This window comes from Anser brachyrhynchus (assembly GCF_964034855.1).
Source record: "Anser brachyrhynchus genome assembly, chromosome: 1".
In the NCBI taxonomy this organism is placed as follows: domain Eukaryota; kingdom Metazoa; phylum Chordata; class Aves; order Anseriformes; family Anatidae; genus Anser; species Anser brachyrhynchus.
Genome location: NC_137694.1, coordinates 89,083,356 through 89,101,227, shown reverse-complemented (window position 1 = coordinate 89,101,227; position 17,872 = coordinate 89,083,356). Strand labels below are relative to the sequence as shown.

The window sequence follows — 17,872 nt, the reverse complement described above, 5'->3', positions numbered from 1 at the left end:
ATCCTTCATGTCTGTTTCTGTGACACCTTTGGCTTTCTGTCAACTGCTAAAAATGTACACAGTCAGGTACAAAGGAGGAAAAAATCACATAATTGAGAAGTTTTTCGAACTCTGAATTGTGTAGCAACTTTTTTGTTTACTTTGCATTGGATAATATGGTATCAAAAATAATACTTGTTGGAGACATCTTTTTCTGAGTACAAATACTTTGCAATTACTTGGTTCACTTAGATGGCATATTTAATTTTAAGCTGACATTAATTTTTCCTTACCAAAGCAAGGTTTAAGTTCTTACATAAAACCTAACTGCATTTCTGCCTTTCTTGAATAAAAATATTTTTGAATATGGACCTTAATGGCTTGCTGATGACTTGTTTATATTGGACCACATAAAGTACTGTCTTTTTTCTTATGGTCATAGGAAGCTGTTTGAACCTACTGCTTTCTTCTTCCATCCACAAATCTGAGGGAAGTACCCTATTAACTTTTACTTTGTGCTTTCCAATGAAGTTAGTAAGTCCTTTGAAAAAAGCAGTTACTTATTTATGCTGATTACTGTCCCCCTTTTTTGGGGAATTTTAAAAATTATTTTATTTTTCACCTCAGGAGATCTTTCTGTTTCTCTTCTACCAGGAGACTGTGTTGGATGGAGCTCTCTTTGAATAAGTGAGAATGGGGACATTCCCTTCAGTGAAGTTTTGTTTTTCTGTTACTGCTTTAGTCATTACATGGCTACTACTTCTAGAGCATTTGTGATTGTTCTGTGGAACACAACGGCAGAAGGAATGTCTGCATGTTCACATCTTCTTGCACAGGGACAGCTCCATAACATGCACAGTTGCTACAGCCTTGAGCTGCTCTAATAGATTTAGTACATGGATCATAAATAACAGAAAAGCCTCATGCATCTGTACAAAAATGCTTGCTTGGAGTTTTTTTTTTTCTGAGGGCCCAGTAACTTGTTTTTAATGCTTTTATCCCATTTAATTTAGAATGCTAATATAATTAGATTAATGAGTTTTACCTGGATGCTCCAAGGCAATTTGTATGTATGAGTTTGTTTGAGCTTCCAAAAAAAAAAAGTTCCTTTGGAGGTTTAAATGGTGCTTGTAGAATAGTCTGTTGGGTTTGTTTTTTTTTTTTACTGTGTTGCCATATGTATATGTAGACTTCATAAGTATGAAGCTGAAAGCCAATATAGTGACTGAAAGAGCCTGTGAGACAGTTCTGTCTTGACAACCTATGCAATGTGGTATGCTATTGCTTCTTCCATTAAGCACTCGACTCTGCTAAGCATTTATGAATTTCCTTAAAATATGCCTGATCATGCATAAGACTGTATTTTCAGCTGAAACATGAGACGGTGACTTTTGCATACAAAGTACTGCTTTCTACATCTCTCCTTCACAAGTAGGAGGCTATCAGGTAAATGTTTGAATCCGAATTCTTTCTAGCCTTGCCTCTGCTACTTGGTGTGTTTAAACCTGTAGCTATTCGCAGGTGTGCTGAGATTTCTCATGGCCCAAAGACTCCTGGGCAATTTTGTGCTGAGCAAGGGCAGTTCTAAGGGTTAGGATGTAAATGTAATGGATCTTCCTTTAATATGGTTCTTGTTTTTTATTTACTAATGAGAAAGATAGTCTACTATGAAAAACTAGAACATAGCAGATCAGTTGCATTGCTTAGTTGTCTGCAGGAAGGCATTCTGATGTGATAATACACAGCATAGTAACGTTGCATTTCAGTGCTCCTTAACACAGCTGTGCAGCAGACTTACTGTTTCTCTCAGAAAACAGGTCATCCCATAGAAGGTGTAACTGAAATAACATTTTGTTAACGTTGGTTCAGAATACTTGTCTTGAAAGCAAATGTTTATGTCAAGAAGTACAGTTGGATCAAAAAAAAAGAAAAAACACTTTGTTTTGCTTTTTTGAAAATCACCACGTTCCTCATGATACTATTTCAGTAAATTTTTCTGGCCAGCCTTATTTCTGTTGCAAAGAAATCCTTACAAATCTAGTTCCTAAGCTTCTTACTCCTTTACTTTGGCTGAGTCAGGGAATCTTTTTTTTTTTTTAACTAGTCAACTATGCTAGTGAAAATGTGCAGCTCTCTTTCCTGTTTCTTTTGTGAAACAAAATACATAATGAGAGAAGGTCACAGAAGACTGGAATGAGAAAGCAAGAGAGGGAACTACTGAGAAAAGACTTCCTTTCTCCCCTTTCAGAAAGGTCAGGAAAAGTTTGCTTTGAAAGCTGACTTTTATATGCCCTGATCTTTTATTATCTTTATTGTACAGCCCTTACTTGATTGCATAAATTGTAAAGTGCACTGTTACTATGCCAAGGTAATGTTATGGGTACAATCTAATCAGAATTCAGGATTTATAGTGCTGTCTTAAAACAAGTGCAAGTGCCAAGTGTTTATAGTAATATTCAGTGACTATACTTCAGTTCTGAGGCTCTCTATCTCTTGTCAAAGTAAGTTGCATCAGGAAACAACTGTGTTGGTGTGAAATAATTAATTTATTAGTGTCCAGTCAATTGGATTGCTATTTAATTGACTGAATACTTCCAACCCTGTGAAGTTCTGTTTGTTCTCAGGAGTACATTGATGGTATGGGATCACACCGTTCTGTTCCAGAGGATGTCAGGATCTCTCCGAGAGAATCAGCTGTGTTTACTTCTTCCACTTTTCTAATGATTGCATGAAGCCCACTCCCACTACCCTTTTCCAAAGTAAATCTGTAAAATGAAAGCTAGATTGTTAATGTCTCTTTTCACCATTAAATGTTCTTCTGTTTTATAAAATATTTATCAGATGAACTTGTATTGCAGTCTTATTACTCAGACATCAACTCACAAGAGAGCGTAAGTAATTTCTTTGTGATTCAGTGGACACCTTTGAAGATCAGGTTAACTCATTTAGTAAAAGAAATGTAAATTGAGAAACTTTGTTAGGCAGTCTTTTTTACAACCTGTTTGTCTTTGGACATCAGCAAGTAGATTGTAGGCCTAGCAATTTAGTTTTTGGAACAAATGGAGCTTGAAGAAGGGTTACCTCACCGTTTTCAGTAACGGGGAAAAGACAGCAAGGAGGGGAGAGAGAAAAATGGGATGTGTGGAAGGTGCTTGTTTGGGCTGAAGTCAAGTCATGCTAATGTTAAAGAATATCAATGAAACCCACGCCTCTTGAGGCTCAGTGAAGTAGCCGTGTTAAATGACTGAAGTGGATGCTTGGCAATACAGGCTCCTTTGTAAGGAGCTCAGCCTTACTACAGAGCTGGTTTTGCAGAGCAAGATGGCTGGTACTGAGGACCTGGTGTCCACAGTCCGTGTGTTACAGAGTCCTCTTCAGCCTGGCTCTTTTCTGGCCCTCTAGACTGTGTGCCTCTTCGTTGTTGGAACATGTTAGATGCCCTGAGTTTTACAGGTTAGTTTAATCCAAAAATAATTCCGTTTGTGTACTCCAAACCTATTTTGTGTTGTAAACAAAAGCACTGTTAGCGGGGATGGTCTCCAAAGTACCTCTCCTGATCTGAACTAAAGCACTAGTGTGTGTTTGCCTATATGGACCTAAAAGATAAGACAAGTTTTTAAAACTTTGTACAAAACCATGGTGTTTAAATCTTGTAAAAGAATAGAACTCACCAGGACAACGTGGCCCCTGGAGATCTCTGGCTAATAATTCTAGTAGAATATCTAGTAATAATACAATAGTTTGTGACATGGTCCAGTTAGAACCGAGAAAGTTTGCTCCACTATTAAAGGATATAAGCATTGGTAAGTTAAGTGGTATGTAGCTCTTCCAATTCAGAGGAAATAGCATAACATGAGAAGTGAAAAAATAGGCAGTCATGAGTAAAAGGAACTATTATGAGCTGTCAGGTGTTGATAGTGCTCCTGAAATTGTCTGTGTCTGTGATCATACAGGTTGCGTGGTGTTACTAGGGAAAAACTTTGCAATGCTTATTTTTGTTTGTTTTGTTTTCTTTTCTTTGTTACTTAAAATCTCGCTTCATAAGGAAGTCTCTGTTTTATTATTATCCGCAAACATTTATTTGCATAAACCAAGGAAGAAAACGTTATGTTCTTGGTTGAGAGGACCAAGGATGAATGAAGGGTTCTTTCTCCAGGGTAGAATGTTCCTGCTGAGAAAGATAATGTTTTTTGGTGGTGCAGCACACCCTGAACAAAAATTTGGAAGAATATTTCTGTCTACTATTTTATAGGATGCCATTACTATAGCTCATAAATGTTATCTTCCATTGTGGGGAATCCCCTTTACTTGTATTATTCATATTGGACTAAAGCTGTACAATATGTACAGCAAATATTTCTAAAGATCATCATCAGATGAAAAGACTGAGTTTCAGGCTTATATCCCCATTGTCTGCATGCTATATATTTGCAGCATGTGACCTTGAATCGTGTATAACTGGGTATACTTTTTAATGGCAAAAAATGCTGTATACTTTTCAAACCAGTATTTAATGAAGATGAGGAAGGAGGTCTTGTGTTCTTTAAAGAAATTTTAGAGTACTTGTACTCTAGGGTGAAGTATTTGAACAAAAACTATTAAATCCTGTAAGAATAAACCCTATAAGAATATTAGTATTGAGAAAGTGTTGAGGGAGTTGCCTCATATCTTGAGTGTCTTATGTGAGAAAGGCAAGTGAAAGAAAGGGAAAACCTGTGATTATGGCACCAGATTTGAATCAAAATTGCTGAGATTTCTTAAACTGATGCTCAGCACAGGCAATTATAAACAAATAAAAAGTTACTGTTAAAATATACAACTTCTCTGGAAGAAAGAATAAATGTATTAGGTAATCAAATTATCAAACATTTTTTTGGAAGGCAGTAATGTATGATAAAATGGTATGAATAGGTATAAACAGGTAACAGTTGAGCTTCATTCCAACCTGTGCATCTATTGTGAGTTTTCTGCAGACTGTTCTGAAACTTCTCTGCCTCAAAGTAGGTTTCCTGCCTTTTCTAGGGAAGGGTAGCATAGTTCAAAAGTCCGAAAGTGAAGCACTCAACTTCTGACTAAATTTTTAAAACCTGTACTGGAAATTGTAGTTGTGTTGCAGGAAATCATGTGAGGTATCTGTAGAGTACTTGGTCCGAACCAGAGGGCTTGTCTGTGTTGTGAAGGTTAAGTAAACCAATAACGAAGTTTGAATTGTTACTTCTAGAAGTGACATTTTTATTACATGATCTCAGCTTCTTCCCTCTTGCTGTTCTTATCTGCGTAATGTCTTTTTTTTTGCTTGGGTTTGGAACAGAAGAGCGAAAGCTCAAAAATAACCTTGTTAAACATAAGCTTGTTAAAAACACTTTTAATACATCCTTAAATATTGCAATGGGGATGCATGCATTTCTAGGTGGTCTTGTAAATCCCTTCCCAACCAGTAGGAGAAAGTGTACGTATCATACAGAATTCTTGTTTTTGGGTATGAGGACAAAGCTGAAGGTTCATTTGTGCTATTATTTAACTAAGTAATTGGCATACTCTGATTAAAGGTCCCTTGCACTCTTACAGACTGGGGCTTTAACATTTGTCTTACAGGTTTTCCGTATGCTATGCATACTATTTATTGTTAAGTGAATCTGTGTATGTCTTCAGCCAAGAATTAGACTCTATTTTTTCTTTTTCTGTTCTGTAATAAGATTGAGGTATTTGCTATTTGGAGTAATGTGTAGATCTCCTTTGAATCCATTAAAAAAGTCCTCCCCCCCCCCCTTTTCTGGAAGCTGAAGTGAAATAGACAGGAAACTAAGTTGTTCCATGAAGCCAGATGGGATTCTGCAATATTTGCAGCCAAAAATCTTTTGCGATCCTGTTTAGCTCAAGTTGGTAAAGATTCTACTTGTTAGAGACTGGTTTGCTTGCAATCTTCAAGAATACTTTGCAGTGTATTCCTCCAAACACTAAAGATGATTATTCCTTTTGGAGTATCCCATTCCTTGTATTTGCTGTGAGTTTGATAAGGTTTACCTTTTCTGGTATACACTCTAATTTTTCAAACATTTTGAGTGATGTTGTATAAAGGGCATTGGGATAAAAAGTATTCTGTTACAAAATCTAGCAGAATAGACAAAAGAATTGGTGTATCTCTGACACTGCTTTTTAGTCAGTGGTTCTATGGAGTCACAGGTTCCAGCAGCTAATTTTAAGAAATCTTTGAAAGGTAACTAAAAAAAAGGCAAATCTGGTGTCCACAGGCTTGTTTGCTGTACATAGGCTTGTACCAGAATTCTAAACTGCTTAGTAATCTGCAAATTGAAAGATGTACTTTTACATATATGTATGTAAATAGGGTAAGCCTTTATAATATTAGTAATGTGATGTGATATTTGATAGCATGTAGTTTTGTACAGGAAGGTCTATATTCACAAATCTGATAGTCAAAAGGCATTCTAGGAAGAAAAGTGCTAAATGAACTATAGTGTAGAACTTGCTGATTATGCGTTTCATGGATTTCCTTTATTAGCATATCAGACATCTCTTTGTGTAAGCTCTTATAGTCTTCTGGGCACTAAATTATTTGTGCTGCTTTTTTTTCTATGTGTACTACATATATTAGAAAGCGGATGAAATTAGCTTGCTGGAAGACTTCATTTCATCATAATTTTTCTTCTTGGGGTGATGGTGGATAGAGAGCCTTAGCAAGGAGGTGTTACGCAGAACAAGATGGTTTAACAGTGACCTTGTTATATGAAATGCTGAATTTTTGAGCGCCATTTAGGGTAGAGTATTTTGCAATAATTAGCACCAGTAAGAGCACAAGTGAGTTTCATCTTTGTATTCATACAAGTGCAATTGATATGAGGTGCTATCCAAAACGTCTGGAAACCCTTCCAGACAAGCTGTTCTAATTATCTGACAGTTACCAGTTCTGATGGAATTAACAGAAAAGGACTTTGGTTCTTATCTAGAAGAGCTGGATACATAAGTACCACTGAAATATGAGGTTTTTAATCCTTTTTGCTCTGTGCTCAGGCACAGTGAAAGTCTGCCCCAAAAAGAGCTCCTGTAGGTGCTGGTCAATTTTATTTTGTTCTTTACAATTAATTTTCTATTCTAGAACTTCTGCTACATGGTAAATGTAAACTTCAAAAATTATAGTGTGGAGAACAAAAAGAAGAGGGCTTCTGAAAAATCATCTTAAAACTTTGAATTACTACACTGAATAAGTCTTCTCCAAAATTATAAAGAATACAGTTACAGCTCTCAGTAACTACAGTTAATACCACAAGCCATTTCCAGCCATCTTCTCCAGACCCCAAGGCGTTTGAACAATAGCAGCTGCCCATGTGTGTCTTTCTTTCAAACCATTTTCAGCAAATCAAATGGAGGAACAGTGTGCTCACAGTTAAAGGATGAGGATTGCTGGAAGCTGTGCAGTGCGTGCTTTACAACAAAAGGTCATAGCTAGATAGACAGTATATCCTAGGAATCCTTGGTAACGTACTTCATCTGGGTAATAATATATCCAAGACACAAATGTTCAATTCTGTTGTGTCTTCACTTTAGAATAGGCACAGATTGGAGACTTTAAAGTCATCAGTATTTTTTTCATTCTCTGGAGGATGAATATTCTCAAAAATGACTATGAAATATTGCATGTGGTGACTCCACTGTGCATATTAATTCATGGTCCCATGCAACCTATTAGAAAGCTTGCTGTAATATTATACATTGGAAAGGAAAAAAGTAAAGGAGCACCTGTTATTGTGGTTTGTGCAATACAGACATGTTTTGTAAGAGCCTGGAAAATGGGGTTGCCTATTAATTAAAAAAAAAAAAAAATCCAAAATACTTTTATAGACAAATGCATTAGATGTGTATGAAAAAGAAAAGTGAACTGTGCTTCCGCTTAAGAGGGCTGTATCTCAAAGCATATGAACTCTTCTTATTGTAGTGGTGCAACAATGCAAATAGATTGAAACTGTTGTGGTTTTGGGTTTGTTTTTTATTATTATTATTAAATACGTTGTGCTAAAATGTGCTTGCAGGGAAGATGTGTAGCTTGGTGGTTTTAAGACTACATTTCTTTCTTAGTCATCACTTCAGTATATCAGAAAATGCTTAAAGATGTGTGTGAGAGAAGGGCTCCTCATAAACAAGCGTGACGAAAACTTTTCCTTTTTGGTATCCAAACAAAACAAAATATTTCACTCAAGATTTTAAAGACCCTTAAAAGGAAGGGAATGCAAAAAGCACAATTAAAATTTCACCCTCTGCTCACCCTAAAGCAGCAAGGAGAAGGGGGAGGCTTCCCGTGTGCACAACCCTTATAATCTGGATTGCAGCAGAAAATGAGTGGATGTGGCACAGGTGCAGCACCCCCTCCTCCCTTAATTGAGATGCTGGTTCATGTGAAACCCTGGGCAGGACAAGCTGCAAAAAAACCCACCTCACCACCAGCTGGAGAGCCCTGGCCAGACTTTTTCCTCTGCCGCAATAATCTTTGACTCCACAGCTGTATTATAATGGTTTCCCTCTGCCCTGGGTGGTGCAGCTTTACCTCGCGGGGGCTGCATGTGAGCACCCTGCTACGAGGCAGAAGGGAGCACGCTTCCCCGTCTGCTGTGGCTACCGTGTGGGTGCTGCTGTGAGTGTGGGCAGTGGTGCTGAAGGTGAGCCCACCTGCCACGCAATGCATGCTCCCACCTCGGTTCATCTCCCTTCGTGGAAGGAGTGAACAGCTGAAACCAGGTTCCCCTTGATGTACCTGCCAGCATCTCCCATTTCACTGTTTTAAATGTGGGAGATTTATTTGCTGTGAAGTCACAGGGTACTCAATTACTGCAGGGGACATACAAAGAAAGGGGTTACCTTATGTGGGCTGTGTTCATTTTTTTTTATATCAATATACTTTTACTACTTTGATTATAGTTTACTTCTGTGCCTCTGCCAGAGCTGTCACATGCTATGTTTCTGTCTTTTCTTCATCTCATTGAAAAGCAGAAAGGAAAAACAGATTGGAGCACAAAATGCTGCTGTTTGGGATGAGCACTTCTGATGCCTTCAGTGCTTTGCTCCTGGGCAAGCATGGCACTGGCAGTGCCTCACGCTGCCCCGGGTGCCCCTTGGGGAGCAGGTGCATGTTTTGGCTGCCTGTGTCTGCGTGCAGAGCTTACCATGCCATACTTAACTACATCCTGAGGTGGTTATGAGGATCAATTAATGCTTAAATTATTTGGAGGTACCAGGTGCTTTATGAGTGCTAATTATTATATTCAGGTTTGCTACAGCTTAGGGATTAGATCTCACTTGGGCAATAGGTGGGTAGGTTGTGAGATGTATGTGGTAAAGAATTACAAGTAACAAAGAGTCACTACCAGCCGAAGCATCACCACAGCCTGTTCGTGCAGTTCCATTTAATTGCTTTTAATGAATTGTCAGTCTTCCAATTTGATTTTTGAGCCTTAATTACTTTTATTTTGAATGTTAGAGAGAACATGTCCTCTCTAAGGTTTCGTAGGGGTTGCTGTTACGTTTTGTGGTTGTATCTCTGATGCTCTTTTTCCCAAGAATGGGCAACTGTGTAGGTACTTTTAAAATGTGGTGGTGTGTGTCTTATTTATATATGCACTTTTCTGGCATGAAACATTTCATAGATTTGTGCTAGGTCTGGGGCATCCTGGATCACTGAGAAAAGTGTTTGCTCCTTGTCTGGACACTGAAAACGAGGCAGGACCTTGCTGTGTAGTAAATGCTGGTCCACTCAGTGAGGTTATTGACAACAGTCTTTTACCACAGGAAAGACAGCTGCCTCTCATAACCTGTGAGACCACCAGCTAGTCTTAATTTGCTGACCAGTAAAAACTTAAGTACTTGTTCAATATCCACCTGTGTCTGTTTTTAAAATCCAGATCAAAGCTACGGGAGACTTGGACAATATGAAGGGGAACTGCTTGTGCATTTGTATGTATATATTTATTTTAAAGATCTTTCTCATAGCCAAAGCAGTGGAAAGTAGACTGTAAAGTAGCCAGTATGTCATTTCCAGGCTGTTTTATTGCTGCTTCTCTGCAGGTGGGCGTAGAGCTTCATGTCCAGCCTGAGCTGCTGCTGCCCCAGCAGGCTGGTACTGTGGCAAAAGAAAGTGGAGAATACTGGCCCAGAAGCCTTGGGTATAGAGGGGGTGAACTGAGGTGAATGAATGGAGAAACCTCTTTCAGGAAAGAGGTGAACACTGGCATGGGCTGGCCAGAGAGATGGTGGAGACTCCATCCTTGGAGATGTTCAAAAGATGAGGTCCTGGGCAGCCTGCTCTGGACCAGATGGCCTCCAGCGGTCCCAGCCAGCCGTGCTGTGATACTGTGAGGTAGCACGATGCAAAGCCATATGAAAGTGAGGCAGGCAGTCACAAAGAAACAGATGTTCATCAAGGTGAAAAAGAGGAAAGGGTGGTTCTGTATTTAAAATCCTGACATCGAGGTTAGCTTATTTTACAAGTGATTCACACACAGTGAATTGTTAAGGTGGTGTGCATCATCTCTCTATCTGTAAAGCAGGGATATTTCTGTTCATCACTGGGTTGTTGTGAAGTCGTCCCTGTTGGTCAAAATAGTTTGATGTTAACTTGAGGGAGGCTACAGTCCTCAGAGGGAGAAAAACCTTCACAGCATCCTTCGGCTTGAAGACGACTCATAAGAGCATCAAATCTAGCCATCAACCGAAGATGTCAGTAAACGCAAATCCCTTTCTAGGAAAAAAAAATCTCCTGGAAAGGCGGGAGAGCCCCTTTCCTCCACGTCCCTCACCTTCCCCAGCGGGGGCGGCCGGAGCTCCCCTGAGGCGAGGCAGGGAAATGGCCGCGCCTCGGGGGGGGGGGGCGGGCGGCCAAACACGCGGGGCCTGTCCCACCTCCACCGCGAAGAGCGGGCTGCGGCTCCTCCCGGAGCTCCTTTTCCCCAATTAAGGCGCCGAGGCTAATGGCCGCGCCTCCCGCCCCGTGTCCCCGCTCCCGGGGGCCGCCGCCGGGCGGAGGCACCGCGGCGGCTCCGCCCCAGGGCCGGGCAGGGCCGCCCCCGGCGGGGCGGGGGGAAGCGGCAGCCGCCGGGACTCGGTGACTCGGTGCCGGGCGGCTGTGGCGGCGCCTCCCGTCCCGTCCCCGTCCCCGTCCCGTCCCGGCGATGTCCGGCGGGGGCAGCCGGCGGCGGGCCGGCCCCTCCTGGCACGGCGCCTTCTCCCGCTTCTTCGCCAGGAGCCCCCCGCGGCAGGAGGCGGCGGCGCCCGGCCGGCCGGCGGGAGCGCACAGGTAGGGGCACGGCACGGCACGGCACGGCCGCACTCCTCGGCCGAGCCCGGGTTGTCCCGCGGGGAACCGGCCCCGGGGCGCAGCTCCGCCGGCTGCGGCCCTTCCGCGGAAACCGAAAGCGGGGAGGGGGCTCGCCCCGTGCGGGGTCCGCGCCCCGGGTCCCCCCGGGCTGGTGCAAGGCGGCTGCTAGCGCCCGGCAAAACCTTCCCTGGGGTCTGGGTGGCGGTGCGGGGCGCGGGGCGGGGCGGGCCGGTGGCTGCCGGTGCGCGGGGAGCGCGGGCGAGGTGAGAAGGTTCCCAAGCGTCCCAAGCGTCTCGTGCGTTTCTTCCTCTTCCTTTTTGCTTTGCTTTTTTTTTTTTTTTTTCTTTTTCTGGTGGCTGGTTTCTGCGTGTACGTACCCACAGATAAAGTTGCCTTCTGCTTCTTATGGAGTCTTGTTATCGGTCTGAATTAATTGGGGTGTATTTTGTGGTAAGGAGGTGTCAGCCGTCCTGGCCTTATTTCCTCAGGTATACTACTAAGGTTTTTTAGCTTTTAACATGCTGTTTTTAATCTTTTTGGGTCATTCTTGACACTGCCTATGTTTGTGTTTAAACAGGCTGGCAAATAAGTGCGCTAGTAAAGGAGATAGTGGATATCACTAGTTCTTTCTCACCAGTCGCGGAAAATTGCAGAGCGTCCCCCCGCCCCACAGCTGCCCCTTCAGCCCAGGGTACAGAGGTCTTAGCATTTCATGCTCCGGGCATCGTGTTCATGTTCAGATTTAGTTTTAAAAAATAAATAAATAAGAAAATCAACCCTACTCTCACCTGGGCTTAAAACAGGAGGAAGAGGAGAGGGCATTACTGTCTTACACTGGCCGTCCTAAAAGGTCTCGTAAATGGTCCACAAAGGACCGTTTTAACACTGGGATTCTTTATTTTACCATAACCGATAGTCATTTGATATACCAGCATATGAGCGGGGATCCACTGGGCTGTCATGTAGTTTTTCATTTTCCTGAAAAAAAAAAAAAGAGTCATGAGCAAAGCTGCCAAATCAAGAGCACCTTCACCGTGGTGAGAGTAGTGTGACCATCACGCCTGGCAGGGGTGATGAAGGTGCAGCAGAAAGAAAAGACTTGGAGCTGGCACGGGATGTGAAGAGGCAGCAGCAGAGGTGTCATCTGGCTGCTCCTTGCCAGCTCCGTACACTTGTGGTCCAAGCTAAACAAAAAAGCCTAGCGGACACCTCATTAGGGAGCAGGGCGACGCTGGCTGAGTGGTTTGTGAGCTAGGTGTGCTATCTGCAGATTGTCCTCATGGTAGATCTGCTCCACTCAACTCCAGGCTGGAGCCTGTTATCTTCATCTCAATCAGAGTTTCATTTCCTGCAGTCAAGAGCCTTTCCTTGACTGGGGCAGTCCACTGAGGTGCGAGGAGGCTTGGCCTCCTGGCCTCCTGCTTGACCTCCTCACATGGGTTTAACTGCAGGGCGGTCGCCTCGATTCCTCTCCGGAGTGGAAGCAGCCAGCAAAAATCCTCCAGCTGAGAGGAGCCCAATTTGGTATGTTAAAGAGCTTTTTTGTTGCGCCGGCTGCGGGGCGGTAGGTTTGCCTGGAATGCTGACGCTCTCGTCTTTGGTTTCCACTGACAGCCTTCTCCATAGATTAGTGTAATTGCATACATTAAACAGCGCCGGGCTGGAACGAGCGCCCCAGGTTTGCTCGGCGCGTTGATTTAGCATTGCGGTGCAGAAAATGGATCGCTGAACAAAGCGTGCGGGTGGGGAGGGGGAGCCGAGGCTGCTTTGTGTGTTTGTTGTTCAGCGTGGAGGGCAGGAGGCGGCCTGGGGAACACATCTCTTGAGAAATGTGTACACTCGGTGATTAATTTCCTGGTAAAATGATCGGAATGGTGTATGCTGGGACCGGATCCGATCTGAAATGTGTGGCATGAAACTTTTGTATCGAGGTATTTTACCTAGCACTGGGTTTCAGAAAAGCAGAACAACCAAGTAAAGAGGGCAGGAGAGGGAGCAGTATGTTATGCAGGGCCACATATATCCACAGGCTATCTACATGGACCCTCAGAGACATTCATCATGCTTGATATAGCCTGTGCAGATCACAACAGTTTCCTAAATTTTGGAAGTGTCTGGAGGTGAGCCTGCATGTGTCCAAAAGTCATTCTCCATATGCACCTGCAAACTGGGCAGCAGCAGATGGCAGCTTTGCATCCCCCCGCCCCACAGCTGCCCCTTCAGCCCAGGGTACAGAGGTCTTACCGTTTCATGCTCCGGGCATCGTGTTCATGTTCAGATTTAGCTTTAAAAAATAAATAAATAAGAAAATCAACCCTACTCTCACCTGGGCTTAAAACAGGAGGAAGGGGAGAGGGAATTGCACTGTTTGTTAATCAGTGTCATAGGATTTTCTTCTGAGAACCTCGTGTGGCAAAGAGCTATGTGCTGATAACTTGCCCTTACAGCTGTTTGTAGCTCTGATGAACATGAGACTTGCTGGAGGCTTGCTGGTGGAAAATAACCCGTGCAGAATAGTTGAAAGTTTTGTGGTGGCACGAGGTACAGCACATCTGTTAGGGGCTCATTCTGCTTTTACATGCAACTTAAATGTGAGTTATCTTTCACCTACTGCTTGCCTCTGTAAATGCATTCTTCAGAGTCATGATGCTGGCATGGCTTTGAACGAGGTCTTTGGTGTTTTTCTTCCCAGTTCCTTATCATCAGCTTCCATCAAACGTAGTCATTGTGCTCTACTCTGCTATTTGATATTTTCAATATACAAAATTAATTGTTTGTTACTGGCAGTCTAAATCTCCAGTGTGGAAAAATCCGATTGATTTTTTATTCTAATGTCAGTCTAATTTATTTATCGTTATGTTTACATGTTTCTTTTGTCCATCTGGATGAAGATGCAGCTTTTAGAGTATAAGCCAATCTACTGCATATTCATTCAGTGATATGCTGCTTCCATGCCTTAGCAATTGACCTGTTGTAAGTAAACGTGACCTTGTAGGTCACCTTAGAAGCCTCCAAGGGGGTGTGACACTTCACCAATCACTTTAACCAAGAGCTACCACTAAAATTTTCTTTAAACTCTGTCTTTATAATTTGTTCCTCTCTATATTGTTTAGCAAGTTCATTTCAGGTTTATCTTTTTCCCTCCAAGTGCCATTGCTTGGTCAAGTAGCTACCAGTGCAAGTGGGCCTTTGTTGGAATTGTCCAGATATTGTTTCTGCATTACTGAAGAGTACCAGAGACATCAAGCAGGGAAGAGCAACCTTTTATTTGGTCTTATAGGTTTTGTTTTGTTTTTAAATTGAGATTATTGTTCTGTTCATCCATTAGTTTCTAAGGGCTTTCAGAGGTGGAAGAACTTTGTTTATACTGCCTAAGGAGAGATTAGAGAGCCTCTTTCTTCCTCTGGGCTTGCCAGTCATTGTTCCTGTTTATAAAGCACATGTATTTTTGTAGCTGTAAAAAATGCATTTGGGAACTACTGGGAATGGATTAAAAGGGGAGTAATGCATTTTGAACTTATTTCTTCTGAACTTGCTACCTCCTGGCTGGTTTTGATTCACATACTGTTGGTGTCTTAGAAGAAATCTATTGTTTTCTGGGGAAAAAAAAGTCTGTATTCTAGTAAAGACACTCTTCCGTTCAGAGGGCAGAGGAAGATTATTTCAGTTTTATTTCTTTTAAATCTAACTCATTTGTGAGAATGCAGCAGAGGTAACAGTTTGTAGAACCAGCAAGGGGAAGACTCCAGTTATTTAGAAGAATTCAAATTAAACTTACTAAAGCAAGGTGCATTATGAAAAATTTATGTTTGTTTGTTAATTTGTTGGACTTTTTTTCTGTTTGTTTCCTCTTTTTTTCTATTGTGACTTTTATTGCAGGATAATTCAAAATTATAATTCAAAATTGCAAAGGCCCTTATTCAGCAGGTTACCAAAGCTATTGCCTATAATTAAGTAAGGAAATATTCTGTATATTATAGTGGGACTACTTGTTTGATTAGAATTAGGCGTGAACCTAAATGTCTCATGGGAGTGAGACCCAAAAGGAGCAAGCCCAGCAGCTGGCCATGTGCTTGTGAGACATTTCCTAAAGGAAATGTTACTAAAGTATTAATTATAACAGTAGCACTCCTTAAAAGAAAAAACAACTTTACAAAAAAAAAAAGTTAATGTTAACAGCACTCTCTCCTTCCCAATAAGTGTCATAAGTGCTAGAATTAATACAAAGAGATTTCCAAAATATCTGTGATTCCTTGGTTTTAAGGAATGGTTTTGCAGCAGTTAAAACTTATCAGTCTTCTCATCTGATGAATAAAAGACTCACAAGTGAGGAAAAAAAAATGGAATTCAAAATATGTTATTGTGAAGATTGTATTTCTGGTTATTGAAACTTCTTACAAAGATGAAAATCTAACTGCTGCTTTTATTTTCTGAGGCTTTTTTGGACTGCATACTCTTCAGCGAGTGTATACTGTTGCACTTCCAGACAGTAGCATAGCACTACATTGCTACACCGTAGGCTTTTCTGGGAAAATTAACATATCTATTTTTCTGATATTTTAATTTCTAAAATAATTTTTAAAAATTTTAACTAACCTTACAGTAGCACTTTTGAAGACTCTTCAGATCAGAAATGTGAATTTCCATAGTCATTTAACTTCTCGTGTCAATTTTGTGAGATGAAATACAGTCACTAATTGTATTTATAATTTCATGGCTTGCCATGTTTTTGAATGGAGTCTTGGTTTTCCAAATGTTCCAGTGTTTCTTAAATTGCTAAAATGTGTCACAGAAGGCAGTATATCTGTTTAAATGGGTTGAAGGTCTCGGGCTAAGTCCAGAAGGCCGTGCAGGCCTGCACTTCGCCTATTGATGAAAGCAGGGAACAACGTGCAAGGAAGTATTTCTTGGGAGTACATGAAGAGCAAAGGCAGAAGAAAATCCAGTGACAAAGCCTTTTATTTTTTTTAATCACCAATTAAGTGCAACAAATTTAGCCATCAGATTTGTTTTGGTTGAATCGAAGATGCAGGCTTTGGACTTGAGAGAGGGAACTTTGATGAATATGGGAAGTGTCTGCAGGATACTGCCCTGCGCATGTACAAAATGGGAGAGTTTGAGAAGTATTTTCTTGTGGTGAACTTGTAGCCTCGTGTGCCTCTACCAATAGTTTTCTGCTCCGACCTGACTAGAAGAGCTCGCTGCTTTTGCTGGTGACACCAGTCTCCTTTGCATGTTTTTTTTTTTTCGGTTGCTTTTTCTTAATGGCATCTATTAAAAAATACGTGAAACCCTGTTTATCAGGAGGAAAATATCTACTGCTGCTTTAAAGCTTTCGTGGATTGGTTTAATGTCTTCTATTTTCTTGTCATTTGTATGTATTGTTGTTTGTCCCCAACCCTGTAAATATGTGTCTTTTGAAAGCAGTTTTATAATGAGCTATTCTCTATTAATTCAGTAATTTTAACCTTAAATGTAAATAGTTTACAAAGCCGCTTCTGGTGTTATACCAAGTTTGTGTGTTAGCAGCCAGAAATATATTTATTTCATACGTATGCTGAAAACTTTACCTAACCTCTCAGACTAGTGAATATGGAGCAGATCCTATATTCATATTTGTTACTATGCTTGACAGATGCCAGGGCAAAAACCTTGATGTAATCTAGTATAATCCTACTGCTCAATATTGAAGTAGACTCTACTCAGAAACATTTGTATTTATTTTCTCTAGCTTTTGTATGGCTGTTGAATTCCCTTGTGTATAAAACAGATTAAGTTATTCAGCAAGGGCGATCATGGGCCATCATACTTATTTCACTGAGCTCTAGCCTTTTAGGTTTAAAGGAACATGTTTGATGGCAAGGCATGGTTTGTTTCTTGCATTTTAATGTATTTTTTCCTTGCAAAATATGGCATATTGGTACTTTTATAACATCTTTATTTTTCATGGCTTTTTTTTTTACTTTGCGTTTTGAAAGAGGATTAAAAAAAATCAGTTTTATACTTATACGCTCTGCAGTTCACATTGTGTATGTGAAGCAGTGCTGCTAATGCAGAGCATGAAGTTGACCTAGCTTTGCTATGCAAGCAGAGCGAAAAACAGTATGTAAACAAGCAGCATAAACAGGTCTGAGAGGAAAAAATGTTTCAGTTAAAACAATCTAACACGCTTAATGCTGCCTGTAATCAAACCAGTTTTCAAGTGGGGTTGTTTAATTGAATAGAATACATTTTATGTTATTCCAACACTTAAATGAGTTGGCTGATTGTAATACTTCTCTTGCCTGAGTTCCTGTCTCATCTTCCTTTTGCCTCTGTTTTCTTCATCCCTACTTTTCTCTGCTTTCTGCTCCCTTTCCCCTACTTCTCTTATACGTTTTAAATAGTTGTTTTGCTTTCCTTTTGCCCTCCGATTTCAAACCCACTGACTTGTTTTTATAATTTCCGTTTATCTTGATGTCTTTACTGTTCCTCCCTATGTGTGTGGCCTACATGTAAGGACAGAAGCGGGAGCCAGAAACTTCACATTCAGATTTCTGTGCAAACACTCCTCTCTTCAGGACAAGCCCTAAC

At 41.1% G+C, this 17,872-nt stretch overlaps 1 protein-coding gene across 4 annotated transcripts in view; it reads left to right on the top strand.

The window, feature by feature from the left end:
- The first annotated feature begins 3,056 nt into the window (after nt 1-3,056).
- Nucleotides 3,057-17,872, top strand: part of CRYBG3 (crystallin beta-gamma domain containing 3) — a 103,530-nt gene continuing 88,714 nt past the window's right edge. Inside the window, exon 1 of one of the 4 annotated variants that reach the window (XM_080597173.1) lies at nt 3,057-3,432. In XM_080597173.1, coding sequence (XP_080453299.1) covers nt 3,233-3,432 — 200 coding nt within the window. In that variant the 5' untranslated portion in view covers nt 3,057-3,232. Of the gene's footprint in view, nt 3,433-11,037; nt 11,279-11,358; nt 12,824-17,872 lie in introns of those variants that run through there. The other 3 variants (XM_080597174.1, XM_080597177.1, XM_080597175.1) reach the window with 3 other exon arrangements.